This window comes from Aphelocoma coerulescens, chromosome 26 (genome assembly GCF_041296385.1).
Source record: "Aphelocoma coerulescens isolate FSJ_1873_10779 chromosome 26, UR_Acoe_1.0, whole genome shotgun sequence".
In the NCBI taxonomy this organism is placed as follows: domain Eukaryota; kingdom Metazoa; phylum Chordata; class Aves; order Passeriformes; family Corvidae; genus Aphelocoma; species Aphelocoma coerulescens.
Window position 1 is genome coordinate 7,954,786 of NC_091039.1, and position 22,407 is coordinate 7,977,192.

The 22,407-nt window shown below is 44.3% G+C and overlaps 1 protein-coding gene across 4 annotated transcripts in view; it reads left to right on the top strand.

Moving 5' to 3' along the window:
- Nucleotides 1-5,311: 5,311 nt before the first annotated feature.
- MAGI3 (membrane associated guanylate kinase, WW and PDZ domain containing 3) overlaps nt 5,312-22,407 on the top strand; it is a 60,282-nt gene continuing 43,186 nt past the window's right edge. For all 4 annotated transcript variants that reach the window (XM_068996119.1, XM_068996122.1, XM_068996120.1 and 1 more), the window contains exon 1: nt 5,312-5,691. In XM_068996119.1, coding sequence (XP_068852220.1) covers nt 5,370-5,691 — 322 coding nt within the window. In that variant the 5' untranslated portion in view covers nt 5,312-5,369. The remainder of the gene's footprint in view (nt 5,692-22,407) is intronic.

The window sequence follows — 22,407 nt, forward strand, 5'->3', positions numbered from 1 at the left end:
GCATCCAACCGTACTTGGAGCAGGCACATGTGCAGCAATCTCTGTAGTTACTTTTTAAATTTATTCTGGATGTTTTGTCTCCTGTGGGTGAGGCACAGAGGAAACAGCAAAGTAGATGAAAAGTGCTTGAGAATATATGACTGTATGTCCTGTACATGCCTGCATGATACCTGTTCTCGGAAATTATTCCCCATGATGCAGAAGTGCCTTGTTTGTTGCTCTCCTCCCCCTTCTATTTTTTTTCTTTTTTTTTTTGGCCAGCTTGAGGATAACTGAACATTACTGTCATTGTGCGAAGCAGTACTACACAGGTCAGGAGCAGACTCATCCCTCGTCCAAGCTTTTAACCTGTTGGCAGTTGTTTGTGTAAAACAAACAAACAAAACATTTTCTGTCTGTTTTTTCCCATATTCTCTGTTGCAGGGTTACAGAGCTTCCTTCCATGGAGGTGTTTGTCATTTCATGAACATTAGTTTAAAAGGATTTGTGATGTTTCAGGTGCAAAATGTTGTTGAATATGCAGCTGGAAAGTTGAGGCACACAGAAGATCTGTATTTACTGTCTGATTTACTGTAAAGTCTTGGCTGAAACATCTAAAATTCGCAGCCCAACACTCTTGTTGTTTGAAAATTTTACAGGACTGCTGAGGAGACTGATCAGTTCAACACTGATCTCTGCTGTCTGGTGACTAGTGATAGAACTGAAGGAGCAACATGGAGCTGTGTCAGGGGAGGTTTAGGCTGGATATTGGGAAACAGTTCTTTCCCCAGAGGGTGGTTGGGCACTCAAAAGGCTCCCCAGGGCATAGCAGCTGTCATAGTCCCAAGGCTGCCAGAGCTCAAGGAGTGTTTGGACAACACTCTCAGGCACATGGTAGGATTTTGGGGTTGTCCTGTGCAGGGCCAGGAGTTGGACTTGATGATCATATTCTATGATTCTCTGATTCTATCATATGCAGTGATCAGTAGTTCTGCATTGCTCAAGAATGGTTATTTATTTGTGAAAGAGGAGCAAAGAAGGACATACCACTGTGTGGATGCTATTCCTGCTGGTACTGCCTCTCATTTGCCTGCTGTGCTGATGTGTTTATGAAATACACGCAGATTTATAGTTCAGATTTGCATCGGTGAAGCATGCATTGATCCCCACCTACAGCCTGCTGGGTTGATACGTTCTCCATACCCAGGTGAGGAGCGCAGACACAAGGGATTAGTCAGGCCGGGGTGACACAGACCTCTCTTAAGGCTTGGGTTTATTCTCTAAGATGTACAACATTCTCTGGTAAGATCTGATTTCATGGCAGTTTCTCCTCCTGTACAAGTTAATTTATGACATGTTAAAAAGTTTGCCTTCAGATAAATGTATCTTAGGGTCACATAATTTTGAAATAGACAGCCCTGGATATGTCTGTCAACAAAACAGCAAGTGCTTGGCTTTGAACCACTCTTATCCAACCATGATTTGTTTGTGCTTCCTCAGAGGCAAGGAGCTTCCTGAATAATTTGTTACCCCGTGTTTAAGATGAGGGCTCTGTTAGGGAAGAACACTGTGCCCACTGCTGCTTCCTGGCAACTGTTTTTGGTTTCAGTTAATGCAGTGGCGTTAACCACTGTTGGTTCTCCCAACAGCTGTAACAGCACTGTGGTCAGGTGGTGTTGGGAGACAGTCAGAGCTCCTCTGTGCCCAGACACCGGGAAGATAGAAAATAACATACTTTCTGCCTAAGCAAATGCCTGCTCTGTATTGGCGCAACTGGCTTTCACATCATCCTTGCTGAGGATGGAGATGTTCTTATTTTGTGTTTGTGTGTGTTGTGTGAGTATTTTGCCTCTGTGGGGGTCTCTTCCCTGTAAGCACAGGACTGCTGACCCACATGTCACACCAAGATTTGCATGGCAAGCATTTGGCACGAGGGAAAGGACTTCAGAGGTCAGAAGAGGACTTCAGGAGTCCAAACACAACACCAAAATTCCTTTTCTACCCTGTCTGAGAAAGTGTGTCTTCATGCTCTAATTAAACAACAGTTTGACATGTTTTTGCTGTTTTGATTGCCTTTGAACTTTGGCAGTGTGATAAACAAACTTTGCTTCCCTGCCTACCAAAAGTTGTGCTGCCTTGAAGCAGTTTATGTCCTTCATTCTGATGTGGCAGAGCTCAGCACCCTCTTCCTGTGGCATTCTACGTGTGCTGATGCCAACAGCAGAGTGGAATGGCAGCTGCCACAGTGTGATGGGTGATGAACCGGGGACACTGGAGCCCTGATGTTTCTTTGATGGCTCCTTTTAGCTCACAGACAGCTCCAAACAGCAGTGCTCAGTAAATACACGATTCCTCAGCCCTTGGCGGGTTGGCACTGGTGGGCGTGCAGGACACGTTCTCTTCTGATCGTATCCGAGGCCATGCAGACACATCATGTGTCTGGAATCTGCGATGAGTAATCTGGACCAAGGAATGAAAGCAGGACAAATGGACTAAAACTGCCAGCCAGCTCCCAAGCAGCCTGTACATGTTTCAAAGTTTGTTCATGGAGAACAGTAGAGCAGGTCCCATGGGGTGAGATGTGCTGTGACCTGGGGGAGCTACCCTGACCTCCAGCAGTGTCCAGCCCAGCAGAGGTGACAGTGGGGACCCCAGGGCAGGGCTCCAAGGAGCCCCAAAGGCTGTGGTCACTGTCTGAGAGCAGTGCCACACCTCCTGGATTAGTCTGTGGTGCCAGAGCATCCACACGCCAGGTGCTGAAGAGGAGATGGGGGATCAGCACGTGATGTAGAGAAAATAAATACATTCGGCAACACTGGTTGCTCTCTCAGAATACAATGAGACTGGCAGGTAGACGTGCAACTCCAGAATAGGATTATGGTTCATGTGATGTACAATGAACCTGCCCAGCTTACTGGCATCAAAAAATTTGAAAGGATTTGGCAGCTTGTTTTGTCTTTTAAGTTTGTATAGAACCATCAGTTAAAGACAACAGCACATTCATTGCAGAACAGCAGTTTCATGACTTGCTTTTTTTTCCCAGTGTTATTAACTGGCATATCTCAGCATTTTTGGAACTGTTCCCCATTTCAGGTGTGTAAATGCAGTGGGCATTTCACTCCAAGGTTTGAAGTCTTGGCCAGTGAAAAAACTGAGCTGCATTTTCCTAAGATGGGGTGTGGACAAACCTTCTGCTTAGGAAGATGGACAAAAACTTCCAACCCTGGAGTCAAAAGGACACTCATCTCCTCCTTGAGATGTCCACACACACCGTCTACACAGGATTCTGTGTATTCTCTGGAACATCTGGAAAAAGCTACTGTCAGTAGCTCATAAACTACAGCTCATGCCTGATGTCACAATTCCCATGTGAAAAACTGAAGGCTGGTTTTAAACAATGTGACAATGTCCCTTTTAATGTCCAGTTCTCAAGCACCACAAAGCTTTCAGCCTTCTTGCTTCCATTCTGCAAGTCTGAAAGAAAATTTCTTTCTGGCAGTTCTTTCTGTGCCTATTGGCAGGCGGCCCAATGTGCCTCAAATAGCAGCGAACACGATGAGCTGAACCTATGCTTGTTGCAACTCCATTACTGCTGGACGAACTACACCTCAGATGTATCGGAAGCATCTGGTTAATGTCCCCAGACAAGTTCAGATCACATTGTTTTACCCCAGCAAGCATGGTTTTATTATAAGATTGGTGTTCTTCTGACTTCTTTGGAAGCATTCTTGCTTTTTTTGGTAAACGCCACAGACTAACAGGCCTTAATGGTAGAGGAGTCTCTAAGAAACAGAAAATACCTGGTTGCAGAAGTTACTGGTATTTGTTATGAGCTGGTTTCTTGGTGGTTTCACTTGCTGCTATTTACCGTTGCAAAATTCAGTGTTGAAATCTGCTACTTCTAACACGCCATGTTGTCCAGACTGAGGTGAACACAGGGACACAGCAATGGGAACAAAAATCCATTGTTTTACGACTCAGCAAACATTCTTTAGGCTCTGCAGTCACCGGCTTCTTCACTTCCTCCTACAGAAAGGAAAGCAGTATTTGAGTCACACCTCTTTATTTGCAAACACTGGCAAGGCTATACCTTCTCAGGACTCAGGTTTTTTGCAGCCCTGCTGCTCCTTAAGGACTTCAGCCCGCTGGGCACAGCTGGAGCCTTCAAGACACTCCTGAAACACCGTAGACGTCAAAAGAGATTTGCAGTGGAAATTTAGCCTCTAATTAAGAGAAAAAACAATTTGAGGACTGGGCAGCAAAATTTGCAATTTGAACCAGAAAGCTTTCAAAGGATTAATTTCCAGCTTTTATGGCTGTGTGTGACATTGATTTTGAATGAGCTTTCCTGTGTTTTGTCCTTTTTAGTGTTTCATTTGTTCAGCGGCTGTGCTGTGCTCCCAAATGCTGGGATGTGCATGGTGCATACCTGGTGTGTAATCTGCACCCAGCATGAGCTAATTGCTATGCTGAGATCCGTGAATCACAGCAAAATAAACAGGCTAATGTGAAGAGAAAACCCACTGGATTTGTGTTTTCCAGTTGAAAAAGTATCTGCATGTTTATATCTAAATTGCACCCACTGTTCCGAGCTCTGCTTTGGCCTGAGGTGCTCGAGCTACTCTGAACCAACTGGTTCCAGTAGCAGTGGCCACGGGAGTGGTGGAAATACACAGGAATGGTGTCTCTGCCTGTCTGGTTGTGCAGGCACTAAGAGCAAACATGACAGTGGAGCATGGACACCCCACCTCAGCTCTCACACCCACCTCAAACCCAGCTGCCAAGGGGCGTCCTGGCTGAGGGGTGACCCTGGGTGAAGGTAAACTCTTCCTTAGGTGGGAGCTTACTGGGGGCTCTTAGCTGAGTGAAGGTCCTGGCTGGAGGGGGCTCCTGGCTGAGGAGAGATCCTCATAGCGATCCTGACTGACAGGAGACCCTGCCTGGGATGGGTACTGACTGAGGGGCTCCTGGCCGAGGAGAGATTCCACACAAAGCAAGCCCCGGCTGACAAGGGACCCTGCCGCAACGGGCGCTGGTTGGGGGCTCCTGGCTGAGAGGACACCCCGGCCTAGGCGCGGGCCTTGGCTGAGGAGCTCCTCCCGGGCGAGGGGACCACGACCGGGACGTGCCCCGGCTCTTAGGGGGAGTCCCGGCGGGGCCGGGTCCAAGTCCCCTACAAGCCCCGGCCTACCCCGGCCTGCGACCGGCAGCCCCGCGCCAGCGGCGTGTCCAGGGCGCGGCGGGGGCGTGGCAGGACAGGAGGGGCGTGGCCAGTGAGGCAGGCGGGGCGCGGGGGAGCCGGGAAGGGCGGGGCGGCAGTCGGGCGGCAGCCGCGGCCGGGGCGGGAGCGGCGGCAGCGCGGGGTGGGTAGCGTCGCCCCGTGTTGCGGCATGTCCAAGACGCTGCGGAAGAAGCGGCACTGGCTGAGCAAGGTGCAGGAGTGCGTGGTGTCCTGGGGCGGCCCAGCGGGCCCCGACCCCGATCTGCTGCGCGGCGGCGCCGAGCGCGGCGAGTTCCCGTACCTGGCGGGCCGCCTGCCCGCGGGCGGCGAGGGCGCACCGGGCCCCGCGCTGCTCTCGGGCAAGGCGCCGGCACCGGGGGACGTGCTGCTGGAGGTGAACGGTACCCCGGTGAGCGGCCTCACGCACCGCGACACGTTGGCCGTGGTGCGGCACTTCAGGGAGCCCGTGCGCCTCAAGACCGTGCGCCCAGGTGAGCGCCCTCCGCCGCCGAGCTGGACCGGGGCCCTCCCGCCGCCGCCCAGCCAGCCGCGCGTAGGCCCGGCCGCGCCGGCGCCCTGCGGGGCGGCGGGAGGGCCGCGGCGGGAAGCGGTGCCCGGAGGGAACCGGGGGGAAACCGGGGCGTGGGTGCCGCGCTGGGAAAGTTTCCGCGGGTTCGGGAAGGAGCCGCTGCCGAGGGGAGCGATGCGGAGGAGGAGGCGGTCCCGCAGTCCCGGGGCGGCCCCGGGACGGTGCTCGCTCCCCCGGCCCGTCTCGGTGGCCTCTCCCGAGGGTCCGCTCTCCGCCCGGAATGCTCGGCTTCGCGCCGCTGCGATGCGGTGTTTGTACGGGTGTGACCTTCGTGAGGCTCCGGGTGACTCAGTGGCCCCCGGAGGTTCCGGTCACCACGTCGTCCTCTTGGAGGTGCAGGTGGTGTTTTCCATGGTGTTTATATAATCCGCTGCTTGCAGAGGTCGAGGGCGAGTGGGGAATGGCCGGGATGGAACACCAGGGTGCCATCGCTCCGTCCTGTTGGTTTCCCATTTGGCAAAGACAAAAGCCCCGAGAACAAACTCCGACTGTTGTTTTTTTCATAGATTTCTATTATTTTTAAGTATACTTCAATTAACTAATGCTTGTGGTAAAATCGTATGTATCAACATGCCTGTTAAATGTCAAATTAATGCTGAATAGTGGCACCTGCAGCCACATGAGTTAATTAATGAACTACAGAGGTACCTACCGTTTTCTCGATAAGGCAATCCAGGTGTGAGCCTACTGCCTTATGAGAAAGTGTCTTGGGAAAAACCAGTTTTCTCTGAATCCTGATGGATATCAGTATTTCGGTGAGGGGGGTCTGTAATATTTCTCATAGAGTTTCTCTGCTGAACACTTGTCTTGTTCTTCTTTTGTAACTGCTGGGTGCTATTTGACTTCATGTAATACGTATTTTAAGTCAGGTTTTCTTCATTTGACCACTAATGAAAAGTCATCTTCCATATAGAGACTGTGCTGTTGGTCCTGATTCATATAACTTGCTAAATTAAAACAACAAAGCAGAAAAATTAAAACAGACACACATCTTAAAAGCACCTACAGAAGCGTGGGAGGTTTTGAAAGAGGTCTTGATTTACAAAATTGGAAATCCTTTCTGAAGGGGGAAAACAGAAGAGAACAAACAGCTGCAAGTTAGATGTGAATTAGGAGGATTGAAAAAAAGAGGAACAAATTGTTAAATGTAGAAAATAATCTCTTTTTTAAAGAGAAAGCTTGGGGAAGATGAAACTATAGTTCAAAGGGATCTCTTCTATTTACTGTGGAGGGAAATAGGCATATTCTTATGCTGGGAATTTCCATAACAGAGATGTCAAACTGGCGGAAAATATTTAGAAGAAATTGCTGCAATTAACAGTAGAAAATGGCAAGAGCCAGATGATGTTTATGAGGACTTCCAGGTGTCAAGTATTAACAGTGACGTGTTGTTACCTGTTCCTTAAATCCTGGGTGGTGTGGAAGGGGATAGGAGTGGGGAATATAGAGTACTTATTGGGAAAGGGTCCAGAAGATCAACAGAGGCTGACTGGTGATTCCAGCAAGTTGATTAAAATTTGAGTTAAGAAGGGCAGTATTGGGCACGTGAACCCAATAAGGGCAGTATTGGGCATGTGAACTAATGAGGAGAGTGGGCTGCTTTCACTGGCTGGTTTAATCAAATCTGAGTATTTTGGTGAGGTGGATTTTCTAGTAGGCTTTCAGTAAGGTATCAGTGACTTGGATGAGGCTGTTACTGAGCGAGCATGGTGCGGCAGTGCAGCTGCCAAAATACAAGAGCAGAATTCTCCTGTGGCTTAGTAACAGGTTAAATCAGAGGAATGGTTTTCTCAACAGAAGGAAACTGATGCTGGAGTCTTGTAAGGACCTGTGCTGTTTAGCATAGTCATCCAGAGCTTGTAAACCCAATTCTGGTGAGTTGTACAAAGAGAAGTGGCATTTTTTTGCTGATTTTATATAACTTTTGGAATATATCAAACTGAATCTTCAGATCCAGCAATTTTCCCCATACTGGATCACATTTACCACATCAGATGGTTTTTGTAGTAATTTTCTCTGTTAGATTTAGTGTCCTTAAGTATAGTATTTTAAAAGATACCGGTTTTTGGTTGTTTTTTTGCAAGGCTGCCACAGCTGCTCAGTGGCAGTTTTTCAGTCAGGGTATATGTAATTAGAAAGTTGTTGACAAGGCATTCTCTGTGAAGACCTGTGGCTTTGAATTTGGCTTCCCTTGTGATCCAGAGCCATCCAAACCTGCCAGGTTTTGGAAGACATCTGGGAAGGTGCGTGGGGCTGTGTGAGTGGTTGAGGTGAATGGAGTGAGGGCCAGGAACTGGTGGTCCCTGGTAGGCTCATATTATGTCTGAATTCTCAAAGACATGTAATTGTGTTACTGCATTTCAAGGTTCTGTGTTTTGTGATTTTCCCCAGTCAAAACTCAAACTATCGTTTGAAAGGCTCTGGAGTGCTCTGCCAGCAGACCTTTGTGTGCCCCACAGCTCTTCAGGCTTGCGTGCTATTGGGACAGAAGTCTGAGGGGATTCAGTGTCAAGGGTTGACAGTGAGGAATGTGTCTCCTTGAATCTGAATTGTAAGGTGTTTGTAAGGTCTTGATGCTCACAGTCTGCCTCTGCATTTTCGAAGGGAAAATTTGGTGCTCCATCTTCTAGATGAAGTCTGTGCAGGTGACCCAGTGGCCTTGAACAGCAGGATCTGGACTGCTTTAGTTCAAGTTGTAGTGTAGTCAGTCCCTCATTAAAGGCAGTAACAGCTTTAGTTGACAGCAGTAAAATCTGTCTGTGATACTTCTTGCAAGCTCACAGAAAATTTAAAATGGAAATTTCAGGATGCTGTTTAGGCTTGTTTGATAAGACACTTGAAGGATATGAATGTTAATTTGAACGCCATCTGTTAACTGCACATCACAAACAATGGACCATTTTGTTGATGAAGAAATTTGTCCTTCTTGTTCTGTCTTTATTACAGAATTACCGAATCAGCTAGGTTGGAAAAGACCTTTGAGATCATCAAGTCCAACCTATGACCTAACACCACCTTGTCAACCAATGCCATGGCACTAAGTGCCATGTCCACTCTTTTCTTAAACACCTCCAGGGACGGTGACTCCACCACCTCCTTGGGCAGCCCATTCCAATGCCCAGTCACCCGTTCCGTGAAGAACTTCTTCCTAATGTCCAACCCAATTAGCCAAGGAGGGAGAACAGGACCAGGGGTGAGTATTGTGTCCCACATGAGGATGATCTCAGGTGTGTGCAGACTAGCCAGAAAATCCACGGGTCCAGTATCAGTAGGGACTGGCTTAGTAAAGTCTGTGGAAGGCCAGTGTTGAACTCTCTGCCAGTGGCATTTGGGACTGATGCTGGGATCTGAGCTGTCTAAATAAAACTTAAATTCTAGATGAACTTTGAGATGATAACCATACCTCTGTTTGTGTATAGTTCATCATCATCATCTTGGTCAGATGCGCAAAGCAGCCATACAGAAAGCTAGGGCAGCTTGTGCAGTGGGATATCTGTATGGATGTGCACGCAAGCTGTCAGGGGCCAGCTCATCCTAATGAGTCCATTTGTATTTTAGCCACGCTTGGGAAAGGCTGGTTTTCAGCTAATTGCCTGCTTACATGCATTCAAACAACGTCTGCTGTGTGCTCAAGGACCTTCCCTGTCCAGTGTTGCTTGGATTAGGGCATTAGCCTTGTAACTGGCTGGTGCTACTGCAGGGTCTTCTATTTCCATTAGGGAAATAGAATGTTCTAGTCATATCCATGGTAGTTGAGTGCTAAGTTCATCCTCTATAGGTACTTACTTTCCTTCCCGTATGTGAAAGGAACCTACAAGAAAAAGGGGTATTTTTAGAAGCACAAGTAGTGATAGGACAAAAGGGAATGGATTCAAGCTGAAGGAGAGTAGGTTTAGATTAGATATTAGGAAAAAATTCTTTACTGTGAAGCTGGTGAGGCACTGAAACAAGTTGTCCAGAGAAGCTGTGGCTGCCCCATCCCTGGAAGTGTTCAAGGCCAGGTTGGACAGAGCTTGGAGAAATGTGGTTTAGTGGAAGGTGTCCCTGCCCATGGCAGGGCACAGAATTTTGATGGTCTTAAAGGTTCCTTCCAACCCAAACCAGTCTGTGTTTCTGTGATTGCATAAAATCAATGGTCGCATGAATATTCAGAGCCCTGAGCAACCTAACCTAGTGGTGGCATCACTGCCTGTGGTGGGGGATCGAAGCTGGATGGTCTTTAAGGTCCCTTCTGACATAAACCATTGGAGGATGATGATACTGTGATGATTCAGAATTAGGCAGAAAGCTGTTTGTATGTGCAAATGAGATTGCTAAAATACTCATCAGTGCAGCCTTGAGTGCCACCTTTCTTCGTAGCAGCATGGTTGCCAAAATACATCAAAACTAGATTGCGGACTTAAAAGTAAGAAATTCCTGATATCTACAAGTTCCTCTTTGTGCAGGCTGAGTTGCTGGATACTATGTAGGAAGGAGTGTGTTCTCCTTCCAGACTAAGGAGCATCGATGAATACAGCTACTCTGTGGCAATTATTACAGTTTCATGGCCACTAGAAGGAGGATCTGGGAGGAAATGGGCAGAGTCTTACAGCTCTTCCACTCGAGAAATGTTTCCAGAGCACATAGTTTGGTCCCTTGGTTTTGGAGCGAATGCACGTTGGCTCCATTGTGTCAAAAGTGATCTTTAGTCAAAAAAAAAAATGCAGCAAGATGTAAAAGGACTAAAAGTCTTCTTCGGACTAATTTTTTTTTCAGTGCTCCTGAAGCTGTTAAACCGTGATTTCCTATAGATTTGTTTCAGAGTTGATGTTCAGTCATGGCCGGAGCCCTTCCTCTGGCGGGGACATTTATTCCATGTCTCCAGTCAGGATTGCCTGGCCTCTGGTAAGTGTCAGTTTGTGCTTTGATTTTTTTTTTTTTTCCTGGTGGGATGCGTGGAGGACATCTCAGCTCATACTGACAGAACTGATGGGATCTTTTTCTGTTCCTTCGTGCGGTTTCCAATTGGTTCAGTACACCCCAGTCCAAAGCTGATGTCTATTGCTGCTCTGTGTGCACTCAGCCATTGTTTGCAGTTTTGTGATGTGACACCTCTAAGTGCCTCAGATCTATTGCTTTATTTGAATTACATTACGCTAGTACAGAGGATGAGAGGATTGATGGGTGGATGTACTCATACCTAACTGATTTTTTGTGAGTCTGTCACCTTACCTTCCCAAAGAGCTTTCCTGATCAAAATCTAATACCAGCTTACAAGAAGACAACTTACTGCTGGATGCATTTTTTCACATGACTGCAATGGATCCCTAATGCCTCCGCTACCAGCAGGAGTTAATGGGAATGTTATGACTTGGTTTGTGCATGGTGGGGGAGGTCCCTTCTCTGAAGCAGAGTGAATGAAAATGGTGACAGATCCAGTGACTCAGAGCAGGATTCAGCACTTGAGATACAATATTCGAAGCTGAGTATCTGAGGTTCATTTACATTTCCTCTTATGCTTGAGGTAGGTACAAAGGGGGTACCTACATGAGGGGGTAAACATTTGCATGTTCAGCAGTTAAGGCAGAGAGGAGGGTGAGCCGCCCTCCCTGGCTGTTTCCACAAAATCGGATGAATTCTAAACGTGCCATGTTGAAACTGAGATCAGAGTACATACACTAGGATAATTTTGCCTCTCAGAGGGAAGGCATTACCCTAATTCTGCGTTTCTGTGGAAGCTGGCAGCGGTCCAGCTCCATGGTGTAATAGAGGAATGTGTTAGTTGGGAAGCCTGAGGAGCTGCGCATCCATCTTGGGTCCCTCAGCCCTTGCTGGGTGTTGGGTGGAGGCTACTGGGTGCTGCTGTGGAAAACTGCCCTCCCTGCTTGGGAGTTAATGGGGAACCGACCCATTCTGTACTGCAGAGGAAAGGTTGAGTCATTTGACTGTACTACGAAAAGCCCAGAGCATACAGGTCTGCTGTAATGAATGGGGGTATCCCAATTTCATCAAACGATGCTGTCTTGAAAAAGAAAACTGAAGGGGAAATGCTTTCTGCTGCTGCAGGTTGTCTCTAAAACTGCCCTGTTTCAGTTTGGGAGCTGCCTTGCACAAAAAGCTGTGAGCTTGCATCTTAAATGTATGGATGCAAAGGACTATCAAGAGCTAATACCACTGGATATTAGGACGTTCATGTAATTTATAATCTTGCTTCTAATATTCCTCTTTATATAAATATACTCTTGGCACAGACCTTATTGCCTTTCCCTTTCACATACTTCCTTGTTTAAATTTTGCTGCGATGAGTGCTGTGGTAATGATGGCACCAGAAATGCCCACTAATGATTTTGCTCTTTCTTGGTGTGGTCATTTTAGATGATAACAAGGCCTTGTGTGGCTTTTGCGACTAATTTTTACTTTTTTGTTCCCTTCAGGAGAACCATTCTCTACCCTGTTTCGATCCCTGATGTCTCTCAGGAGAGACCCTGTAGGATAGTGCATTTATCTGGAGCTGGTGGCAGGGCAGGTGGTGCTGTCTGTGTTCTTCTCCAAACCCAGCTCTTCATGTTCCCTGTTTTAGTGGAATCATATTTTCACTGGGACTGTACAGTCAGGCACTTGTATTCCAGATATTCCTGGAAATAACTTCCTTTATGCAGGTAGACAGTTTTGATTGAAATTCTTCCATATATGTTTACGTTGGGTTTTTACTAAGCCCCTACCAACCTTAGGTGTCCATGCCAGCACAGACCTTGCTTAAAATCCCTGAAGTGCAATTTTGCTGCTGCTCTGCAATGGCAGGAAGTTTTTTTTTTTCTCTGTGAATGAAGCCAAGAATGAAATAAAGATGAACCTTTATTAGAAGTCATGATTTCAACAGCAGATTTCATCTCCATGATTTTTGTCTAGGTATGACTCTTCAGTTCTTGGCTGGCCTTAATGGAATGCTAGTCAGTTGTAGAAAATGGCTGGGTTTTATCTCAGAAGATACAATATCCTTAATTTTTTAAAGGAAGTTTCATTTTGCTTTGATAAAACAAAGACACTTTGAAACTAAACTGTCTTTTTGGAAACTTCCTAAACTAAACAAGTGGTGCTCATATAACTTCCTATGCACTGTCCTCCTTTATTATTGAAGCATCTGCTTCAAGTTATTTTTCAACTGCAAAACTTAAAAAAAAAGAATCTTAAAATGTGGCAAGGATTGTACATTCAAATTGACAGGTGAAAAAATTGCTCTAGTTTTCATTGTTGCTCTGTTTTAAGATCTTTAAAGCTGTACTTCTGGTTCTTGTTTTTAATTCACAATGCTTCCTTTTAAGAAATACCTTGTTGCATTCATGGGCTGTTAGTTAAATTGCTTCTTGTTTCCTGAATGGGAACAATTTTCTTCTTCAAAGCAACCGTATTCTTGAGAGTACTAGGTTTGGATTCAGAAAAATAGGAGCTCTTTGTATTTGCGAGTAAATTCCTTACGTAGTCCTGCTGAACAGAAGGCAAGGGGAAGCATGCAATAGGAAGGTTGTAGACTTGGATTGTTCTGCTACATTGTCACAAAAATCAGAATTCTTAGTAATTTGCCAGCTCAGTTGTTAATTGATGTTTGAATTTGTGTTAAATTGATCTTTTTTTGGGCACTTTGTGGGTCATGATGGGAATGGGATCTTCTCCCAGGTGCTATTTCAGCAGCAGTTGGATATGATGGCTTCCAATCTGATCAGCTTTAAAAGCAGGAGCAATTACTTTGGGCGGAAAGGGTAGTATCTTAGGAAGGGTGTTTGTCAAGCAGACAGTAAAGGCACTAATGGTGACAAGGGGGTTGTAAAACCTGTGTAAAGCTGTCCCCAGTTGTTTAAGGTGCAGATGCAAGTAGTTACACACAGCCATTTTCTGTCATTAGTCCAGGTGCAGCTTTCAATATGAAACACAATTGCAGCAATCTTTTGTTCAGGCTTATATCCCTGTGCTTATGCAACCTGTTAACGTAATGGTTTTATGTTGACATGTGATTCTGTTTGCAAAGCACACCCAGGTCTTTAGTTGTAACTGTGGGCTCTCTCTGACAGGAAGCTTTTAAAGTGTGTTCTCAGGGCTACGTTTAAGAAAGCTTGCTTAAAGCTACTTTTTCAATATGTATGATTCTCAAGCCTGTAATTTTTTATGAATTGGTGGTTGCTCTCAATTGAATGCAACTTCTTCAAATTGAAAATCACTAGTGTGTTTACTATCCATCCTCTATTGCTCTTCACTTGCTGAATAGTGTAGTTCATATAGCTTGATCCATTGTAAATGGTTTTCCTGAGATACAGTTAAAAAGTGAAATAATTTACGCTCTGAATTGCCATGTCTCTTCAGTTACTTGTTAAAAAAAAAAAAGTAAAGCTTGAATTGTAGCTCTGTCAGATTATGGTGCACTTGAATAGTGGTTCTTACTGTGTTCTGCTTCAGTGCTGTTTCATTATTGCCTTTGCTAATAAATACAATCAACCTGGCAGCTGGTGACTGATGAATATGGATTGGGGGTGCTATATAAACATCAGAAGTATTCTGGGTTTTAGAGTCTGGAAATGCATTTTCCATCAGCACGGTAATGATGTATTCTTTCAAAAAGGTGGTAGAGGCAATTAACAAGGTTAGTGTGAATTGTCTGTTAGTATTTCTCTTCTTACACCCACTGCATTTGGAGCTAGTGAAGATGAAATCCAGACTGGTTTGCCCTGATGTGAGAACCTAACAAAATCTGACTACAACCACAGTTGTAGTTGTACAAAACTGGGTTGGTTTGGTAATGCTGGGACTATCCAGGACTGCGCTGGTGGGAGAAGCTGGAACCACCACTGTGTCTCTGCTGTGGCACAGGTGTCTGAGTATTAGGGAGTACTTTGAGGATGACTGTTCACCTTATGTCAATGAAACAGAAGTAGAGGAGGTGTGAAGAAAGATATCACCAGCCTGGAAAAACTCCTGTGTGGTGATCCAGAGGTGGAATTACAACACAAAGGAAATAAGTGGGGGGTATGCAGGAACAGCACAAAAGACCAGGATTAGGAGTTTGTTGCTCTGCTCTCACAGGACAAATACCAGGCTATAGCCCACAGAAGGCAATTCATGATAGCAGGAAACGTCTTTAGGCATGTGATGTGCAGAGGCCATCCCTGGGGTTGGGTTCAGCAAGGTTCAGTTACTTGAACTTTCCTTGTAGCACTTAAAATTCTAGTGCCTTGTACTTGCTGATTAATAACTGTGTAGGAAGGCACAGATGTTCAGGGCTTTTCCCGTTTGGTTCCAGTATACTTTTGCACTGGAGACATGGAAATGCTTCCCTCTTGTGCTGGATGTTATTTACAGCTTTATCTTTTTGTCAGCTGAGTAGGAGCTGCTCTGGGAGGGAAGTTCAAGGGTATTTCCAGCTCAAGACCCAAACCTACACATGAGTTTACAGGTGATGTTATTTCTGCACTCCTGTTGGCACTATGGAGGGGCCCTGGAGCACAAGACAAGTTGTCACAATGCTCTCAACAGCTTTTGCGAGATATTTACTATGGTAGAAAGATTAACATGAAATATTCAAATGAATAAGGCCACTCAGCCACCCAAGCAAAGCGACAGTGAAATGTTCCCAATGTGGTACCTTATGGCTGAGCAGACATATGTAACTTTTCTCTTAAGCTCCTCTTAAATTCCATATCAACAAAGTGACAGGAGATTTAGAGATTTATGCTATAAACCCAAACCTCATTTTGAATCTGAACACTTGAAAGGCGTTAAAGGCATCCTTGGCTGTGGAGGACCTACATATTCTGAAACATTTTGCAGAACAAAAAAACACACCACAGAGTACAGCATAAATAACATTCACTCCACTGCATTTATTTGCTATTCTGATGAACATTACAAGTCCTGCCCTAATTAATTCCTTTAAGTACTAGCAGCTTCTCCTAATGAGCAATAATTAAACTTTTCCAGCATCTCTACCTTCACCAGAGAAAAGTAATTACTCACTGCTGCCCTACAGAGAGGGAAATAAAATCCACAGGATTAGGTTTTTTTAGACTGAGTAAGTAGGGCAGAGAGGAAAGCCTGCAATTTAGAGGCAAGTTGTGTAGTCGGTAATTCCACAACATGAGCAGTACTTCAGGCCTTGGATTGAGTAAAACTGTTTTCCTGCTGCCTGTAAATAAGCCACTAAATAGGGTTTAATAATAGTACCCAGGTCTGTCAAGGACATAACTATTTGCCTTTTTCAAAGTGTGTAAGAGGACACAGCACAAGCTATGACCTCAGCTGTTCTGCATGGTTTAACCCCCAGCTGCACACACCCATCCACAGTTCATACCTTATCTAGCAGGGAATACATTTAAAAAATATTTTAGTTGTATTATGGCATATTATTGCCATATAAAACAAAAAGTACATGCATAAGTGGCATCTGGCTACGTCAGATCTTAAGTCACAGGACCACAGAATCATCATAGAGTAGTCTGGGTTAGAACAATTTTTATTAAAAATATGGGTTTTTTTTTAACAGGGACCAGCTCTCACTATGGAAGAAAACCACAGCAATTTTGTAGTCAAACTTATGAGTATTTTTTTGTATATGCCAAACGCAATTCATTGAAGCTCACATTCCAGACATCGTCTTCCAAGGGAAGCACTGTCAACTAGAAGGAAAGCCAAGGCAATACATCTCTCAATATATTCCTTATTAGCACTGGAACACCACATTTGACTACTTACTGGTACTTCCCCTCGATGTACTCACAGTACCAAGCAGTTTTCACAAACAAGTCCTCCCTGCACCAGAGCATTTCCAATCTAATCTCACTGCAAAGAAGATTAGTGAATTTACTGAGAGATAAGTTGCAGCAATGGAGGTAAAAATACTTCCCTGGCACTTTTGGTCAGCTGATTTTTGAGGAATTCTTTAGACCAATAAGGAATGAAACAAGCCATTAAACGTAATTCCCTGCGATTAATACAGGGCTCTGCCTCTCTCTTATGTAACAGGATTCTGAAATTCCTCCACTGCCCCCCCCATAAGTACATGCATTAGGAGGAAATAATTTCTACAAACCTGAAACTTTAGGGCTTAGTTATTTCCTAATAGTTCAGTGGTTTTAGAGGAAATAAACTGGATGTTAATCCTCTTGCATTTAATGAGTAGTACCAGCATACTCTGCTGCTTTTTGCTGCAACACGCATGGCAAACCTGGTGTATAACCAAAGCAAAGTTGCATCTCCTGGCAATGAAACCTCAAAGAGAGGGATGACTTGAGTGGTTTGGGTGTTATTGTTGTCTATTTGGGAAAAAAATTGTGTCAAAATAATTTTTAAATCCACAGAATTAAAATCATAGAAAAATTCCATGGATTTTTCACAGAAATCACTTCGTACAGGAGCGAAGTACTTAATCAGCATATCAACTTACACCAAGTTCAAATTATTTGTCAGTGGGTTTATGCTTTGCTTTTTAATGTCAGCAAAAGAAGAAGTAAGTTACATACATGCACCTCTATACTCAGCTGCAGGACAGAGCTGGTAGGCAAAACCATCTGCACAAACACCAGAAACGTGCCAGACACAGCACATGGCCCATGCTTCTGCTTCAGTTACACTTCTGCTGTGATCTTCCAAAAAACTCTGGCAGGGAAAAAGAAATCTTATATGAAAACAGGCACTTGTGCTTTTGTGTTTCAGTTAGTTTTTAAGAGAGTGATTTTCCTGCCCAGAGTAAGTTCTATGCCGAACATCCCTCCCCTGCAACATGTTTTGTGTCCAGAATCCACAGTGTACACCCAAAACACCATGCATGCTTTTTCCTGAAGTTTGGCTAAACTACAGCAACTAAACTACTACGGAAGAGATACAATACTTTTAAAGGGGTTACTGAACTAGACAGCAAACCACCCAGTCATCTAAAGATCACATAGAATCCAAAAGGTTGGGTCAGAAGGGACCTTAAAGCTCATCCAGCTCCACCCCCTGCCATGGGAAGGGACACCTTCCACTAGACTAGACTGCTCAAATACATACTTCATTTTTTAATCTTTTAGTTAACTTTGTTAAAAACATGACACAAAGAAAAGCACAAAGTTGCCAATCAGTTGCTTCATCTATTTCTTTAAAACTTTTACTAACAGTCTTAGCCACCACAGGAATTTAATTCTCAATAACTCATGAGACTACGTTCTTTATACTTAAAACCAAATCAGGTATTTTTTTTCTTAGAATACCAAGAATTAAAACTCGTTTAATTATTTGGATTCACCCCGTTGCCTGATTTCATGAGCTATGACAGACATATTTGCAAATACTCTAAGACCTACTCAAATATCTTAAACTCCTTATTTTAAATTTCTTTCTGGGGATGTGTTTGGTCATTCAGCAGAAGCTGCAGCGCTGTCAGACACCCTGCAGCAGCGGGTCCCAGCTTGAGGCTGCGGAAGACTGAGATGCTCCAAGTGACTCCCGCGGTGTTAATGAAACGTTTAGGAGGAGCAGGCAGATTTCAAGCTCAGCTGGGCACACCTGGAGAGGCAGAGGTATCTGTAGGTGCAGGGCCTCCACCTGTCTGGCACTGGAGCTGGCAGTTGCCTCCTGAAGAAGCATTGGAAACATTCATGTTAGTCTAGCAATTCCTTATCAGAAATACTGAGAGCTGGAACTCTCTAGATACTGGAAAACTCTGTTTGCTACCATACTGCGATTTGCATAGCTTTAATAGATTTTGCCCTCGCAACAGCCAGATTTTAGCACAAATTCTGTAACAAAATACAGGTGAGACAGGTGTGTCTGGTAGGAAGCAGGAAGTTACTGACTTCCTCTGGCCTTTACAGAGGGAGGGAACCTGGAATGAGCATGAAAACCGTTGTGTGGATGAGCCACTATTTAAACTGTGGTGTTGGACACTGCTTAAAATGGAGTTATTTTCATCAGGCATTGGCAGCTGTTTGGGGGCAGTGGAGGATGGATCTTTGGGGTCTTCATTAACTTTTTCATCAGTCTATATTTGTACACAAGTGTGGGTAGTGTGTCCACAGGGAAGTTCCAAAGTACTCAGAACTGCCAATTGTTCTCTCAGTGAAAGTCTACTAAAAATAGGGTATTCTTCCATTCAGACATCAAAACCTGATCTGTAATGTGAAGTGTCATGCTGTAGGAATAGTAAAAGAGCTTTTACATGAGGAAGTTCTTTCAGTGAGCTGTTTCTTACAGTGGATGAAATGCAGCAAAAAGAAAAAGGACTTGAATCACTTTCTGCTTCACTGAATTACCTTCGGGTGGCATAAAATTTGTTCTGAAATTCTTATTCATTGCCTTTTGGCAAATACATATTATTTTTTTTCTATTTGAACTATGTTCTTAAGAGGTCTGCGTCTCTTCCTGGCGTGCGGGCTGCAGAGATGTTGGATATTAAGGAAATGGCAAAGAGAAAAACAATGTTTTCAGAAAAACACCCAGTTCTTTGACAGAACTTTCTGTGTTATCTAAAGAATTTGAAACCAGGGCATGAGAACTGGATGCTCACTTCAGACTGCAATGATCTAGAAAGATTTAGCATTCGTTCTTACCTGGCAGTCTTAAGTTTTAAATGCAAAATGCAAGGCTTTTCTCAAATTCTAAATGCAAAGCGTGAGGCTTTCCTTATTCAACGAGTAAGTGGAAATAAAAATAAAATCTGCTTTTTGAAGTAACAGTGTGCATGTGGTTCAAATGCAGGACATTTGAGCGATGCCTGCAAACTTAGCTGGACCTCAGCACTGCGGCAAATTACGTTGAGAAGCAGAGGATATTTGGAATTTTGCTGTGCAAACACTATTCTTAACCTGCATGCTGGACTTGCGCTGGTATTTTTTAGAGTAACAAATGATGCAGTTGGCCCTCTCCGGTCAGACCCTCCTGGCAACCTTCCGGGTGCCCACCATGCTGGGCAGGTGAGGATGTACTGCACACACAGCACAGCCTTGGCTTCACCTGATTACTCTGACAGTGCCTGTGGGAAAGCCTTGTTAGTCTCTTAATAAGAATTTAAACTGGCAGGTAAAGACAAGCTAATCTCTGTTTCATCCCATGGTTTATTTGAGCAGCAAGATGTCTGGTTCCTTTTCTTCGCTATTGCTGTAGAGCTGCCAGTGGGGACTGAACAATGAATTTGGGAATTTAAATGGATTTATTCAGTAACAATTAAGTGCTTGCTATGTAATTGCTGCCTGATTCTGACTCAATATGAAGAGTAAAATTAGGAAGGATCTCGACTACATTCCAATCACAGTTTTGTGAGATGATGACCATGGTTAGGACAGGTGCTTGCTGTCAGATTTACCTCATGTAATTCTTACGTTCATAGGTGCAGGGTGGGTTTTCATCACACAGCTGAATGTTTTATTATATTGGTCAATTGATATATATCATATACTGGTATTCAGACAAAAATGTAGCCTTTTAAAACTCTTACCTTCAGGTTCTTACGTGTCCTGGAAGTGAGGAGAAAAGGGAATGTTTTAATAAGAACCACCTATTATGGGTAACAAGCTCTGTGCTCTAGTGATAGAGCATTTCAGAGAGATTACTGCAGAACCTATATGGTCAGACAAGGATGACAGAAAAGGAATGATGCAATTAATACAGGAACAAACTCTGTGCTGTCAGTTTGGGTGTTCCTGTTGGGGTGCACAGCCATAGCTGTCTTCTGGTTGATTGCAAATTGTGAACGGAAATTGGATTTGGCTTTGCCTTCAAAGCTGTCTCTTCATTTGAGGTGCTTTCTTACAAAGATTCCATTTCTGTGTCAGTCTTGAATTTAGTGAGCTCTTTAAGCAAATATAAATTACTCCAGCCTTTGGAGACGGCTCCGTACAGACGGTGGCTGGCCACTTTCCCGAGTGGAATGCACCACAGTCTGAGAGCTCTGAATGCATCGAAACTTCTTTTACTGTAACTGAGGACTCTTTCCATCTCATGACCCCGACAACATTATTATTTTGCTTACTACATACAGCTTGTGCCAAACTTCGTTGGGCAAACATTAATTTATAGGATCACGGAATTGTTAAGGTTGGAAAAGACCTTTAAGGTCACCAAGTCCAGCCATCAACCAGCACCACTAAACCATGTCAAGTGCTAAATCAACATGTTTTTTAAACACCTCCAGGGATGGTGACTCTGGTAGTTCCCTGGGCAGTCTTAATTGAAACTGAAAGCAACTGGGTGCAAGTTAATCACTGAATTCAATGACTTATCAGCCAGACAGTTGTTACAGACATCTGCTGGTGAGCAGTTGTTTGCTGCCCTGTTCTCTAGACTTTGATTCTTGTTCACTGCCGGAATGTTTGTCATTTATTGTACTTGGAGAAGGGCTAGTAGGTGTCTTTGAAGCTAGTCACGAGTGATCGTGCCATTTGTACCCTGACTACAGCCACAGCCCTGCAGGGCTTTCTAAAATCAGATGGTTAGGTTTTTGAAGTGTGTTTGTACATGGCTTATGCTGGAAATCATAGAGTGAATATGACGTTACTGGGGAGTTGTTGCCCGTGTTCTTTCTCTCTGCTTCGACTAGTTCTAGTTTATTGTATAGCGTAGCGGAAGAAATTTGCTCTGAAGTTAAAAATAATTGGAAGTACAGCTATGGTGTTCCCCATGCGAAACGACCTCTCCATAGGTGAGCAAATACTAGTATGTGCCAGCTAGAACTGAATCCGCTATACAATTGACCACTGAAAGGGCAAGTTTGCTTTTAATGTTCAGTAAATTCTGATTATAAAAATCAAATTCATCCTTAAAGTGAATAGGTTATTTGCCCTTTTTTAATCTGCCAGTCTCTTGAATGCAGATGTTCTGAACACTTTATTGCTGAAGTATTTCTTGAAAGAAGATCATCCAGTTGCTGTTATTCTGGGGTGGTTGTGTGCATGGCCAGGAATTGGACTTCATGATCCTTATTGGTCCCTTCCAGCTCAGGATATTCTATGATTCTGTGAGTTGGTTATTAGCCTGAAGCTTTATGTTTGAATAGCTGTTGGTTGCCAGCTTCTTTTTCCACATACTGACATCCTCTGTTGAGACGCTTCTGTTGGTAACTACAGATAGATAAGAAAAAGAAGAAATGCTGAGAAACAGATGTTGCAAGACCAAGTACCCAACTGTGTGCTAACAAAATGAATCTCACGGTGATTAGTTAACAATTCCTTGGCAGGCAGAGGCATATGTAAAACAGTAAACACATGGGGAAATAATAATATTAATTAAAAAAAAAAAAAAAGAACATTCTGAACTTAAAACATTGGCAGCATGAGTTCAGCCATCTGTATTACTGCAGAGCTGACTGTATTGTGGTAAGTCACACCAAGGTCAGTTGGGCTGATTTTAGAACTGGTTTTAGACATGTTTTCCTGCAAACTGGTGATGAGGAGGGAGGTACATGGATTTTCAACTTAAATGCTGCGTCAGTAATGAGGAGGAGTCTGTCGTCCTCCGTTGGCTGGGTTTGTTAGAAATTCCAATCACCATGCCAAATAGTGAGGTGAGTGCCTCTGCCAGCTCTTTGAATTAGCTATGGCTGTCAGTGGGATCCTGCACAGCTCCCAGACATGCTTTGGAGCTCATCAGTCAGCACCTCTGGTGCATTTGTGCCAGGTTGGAT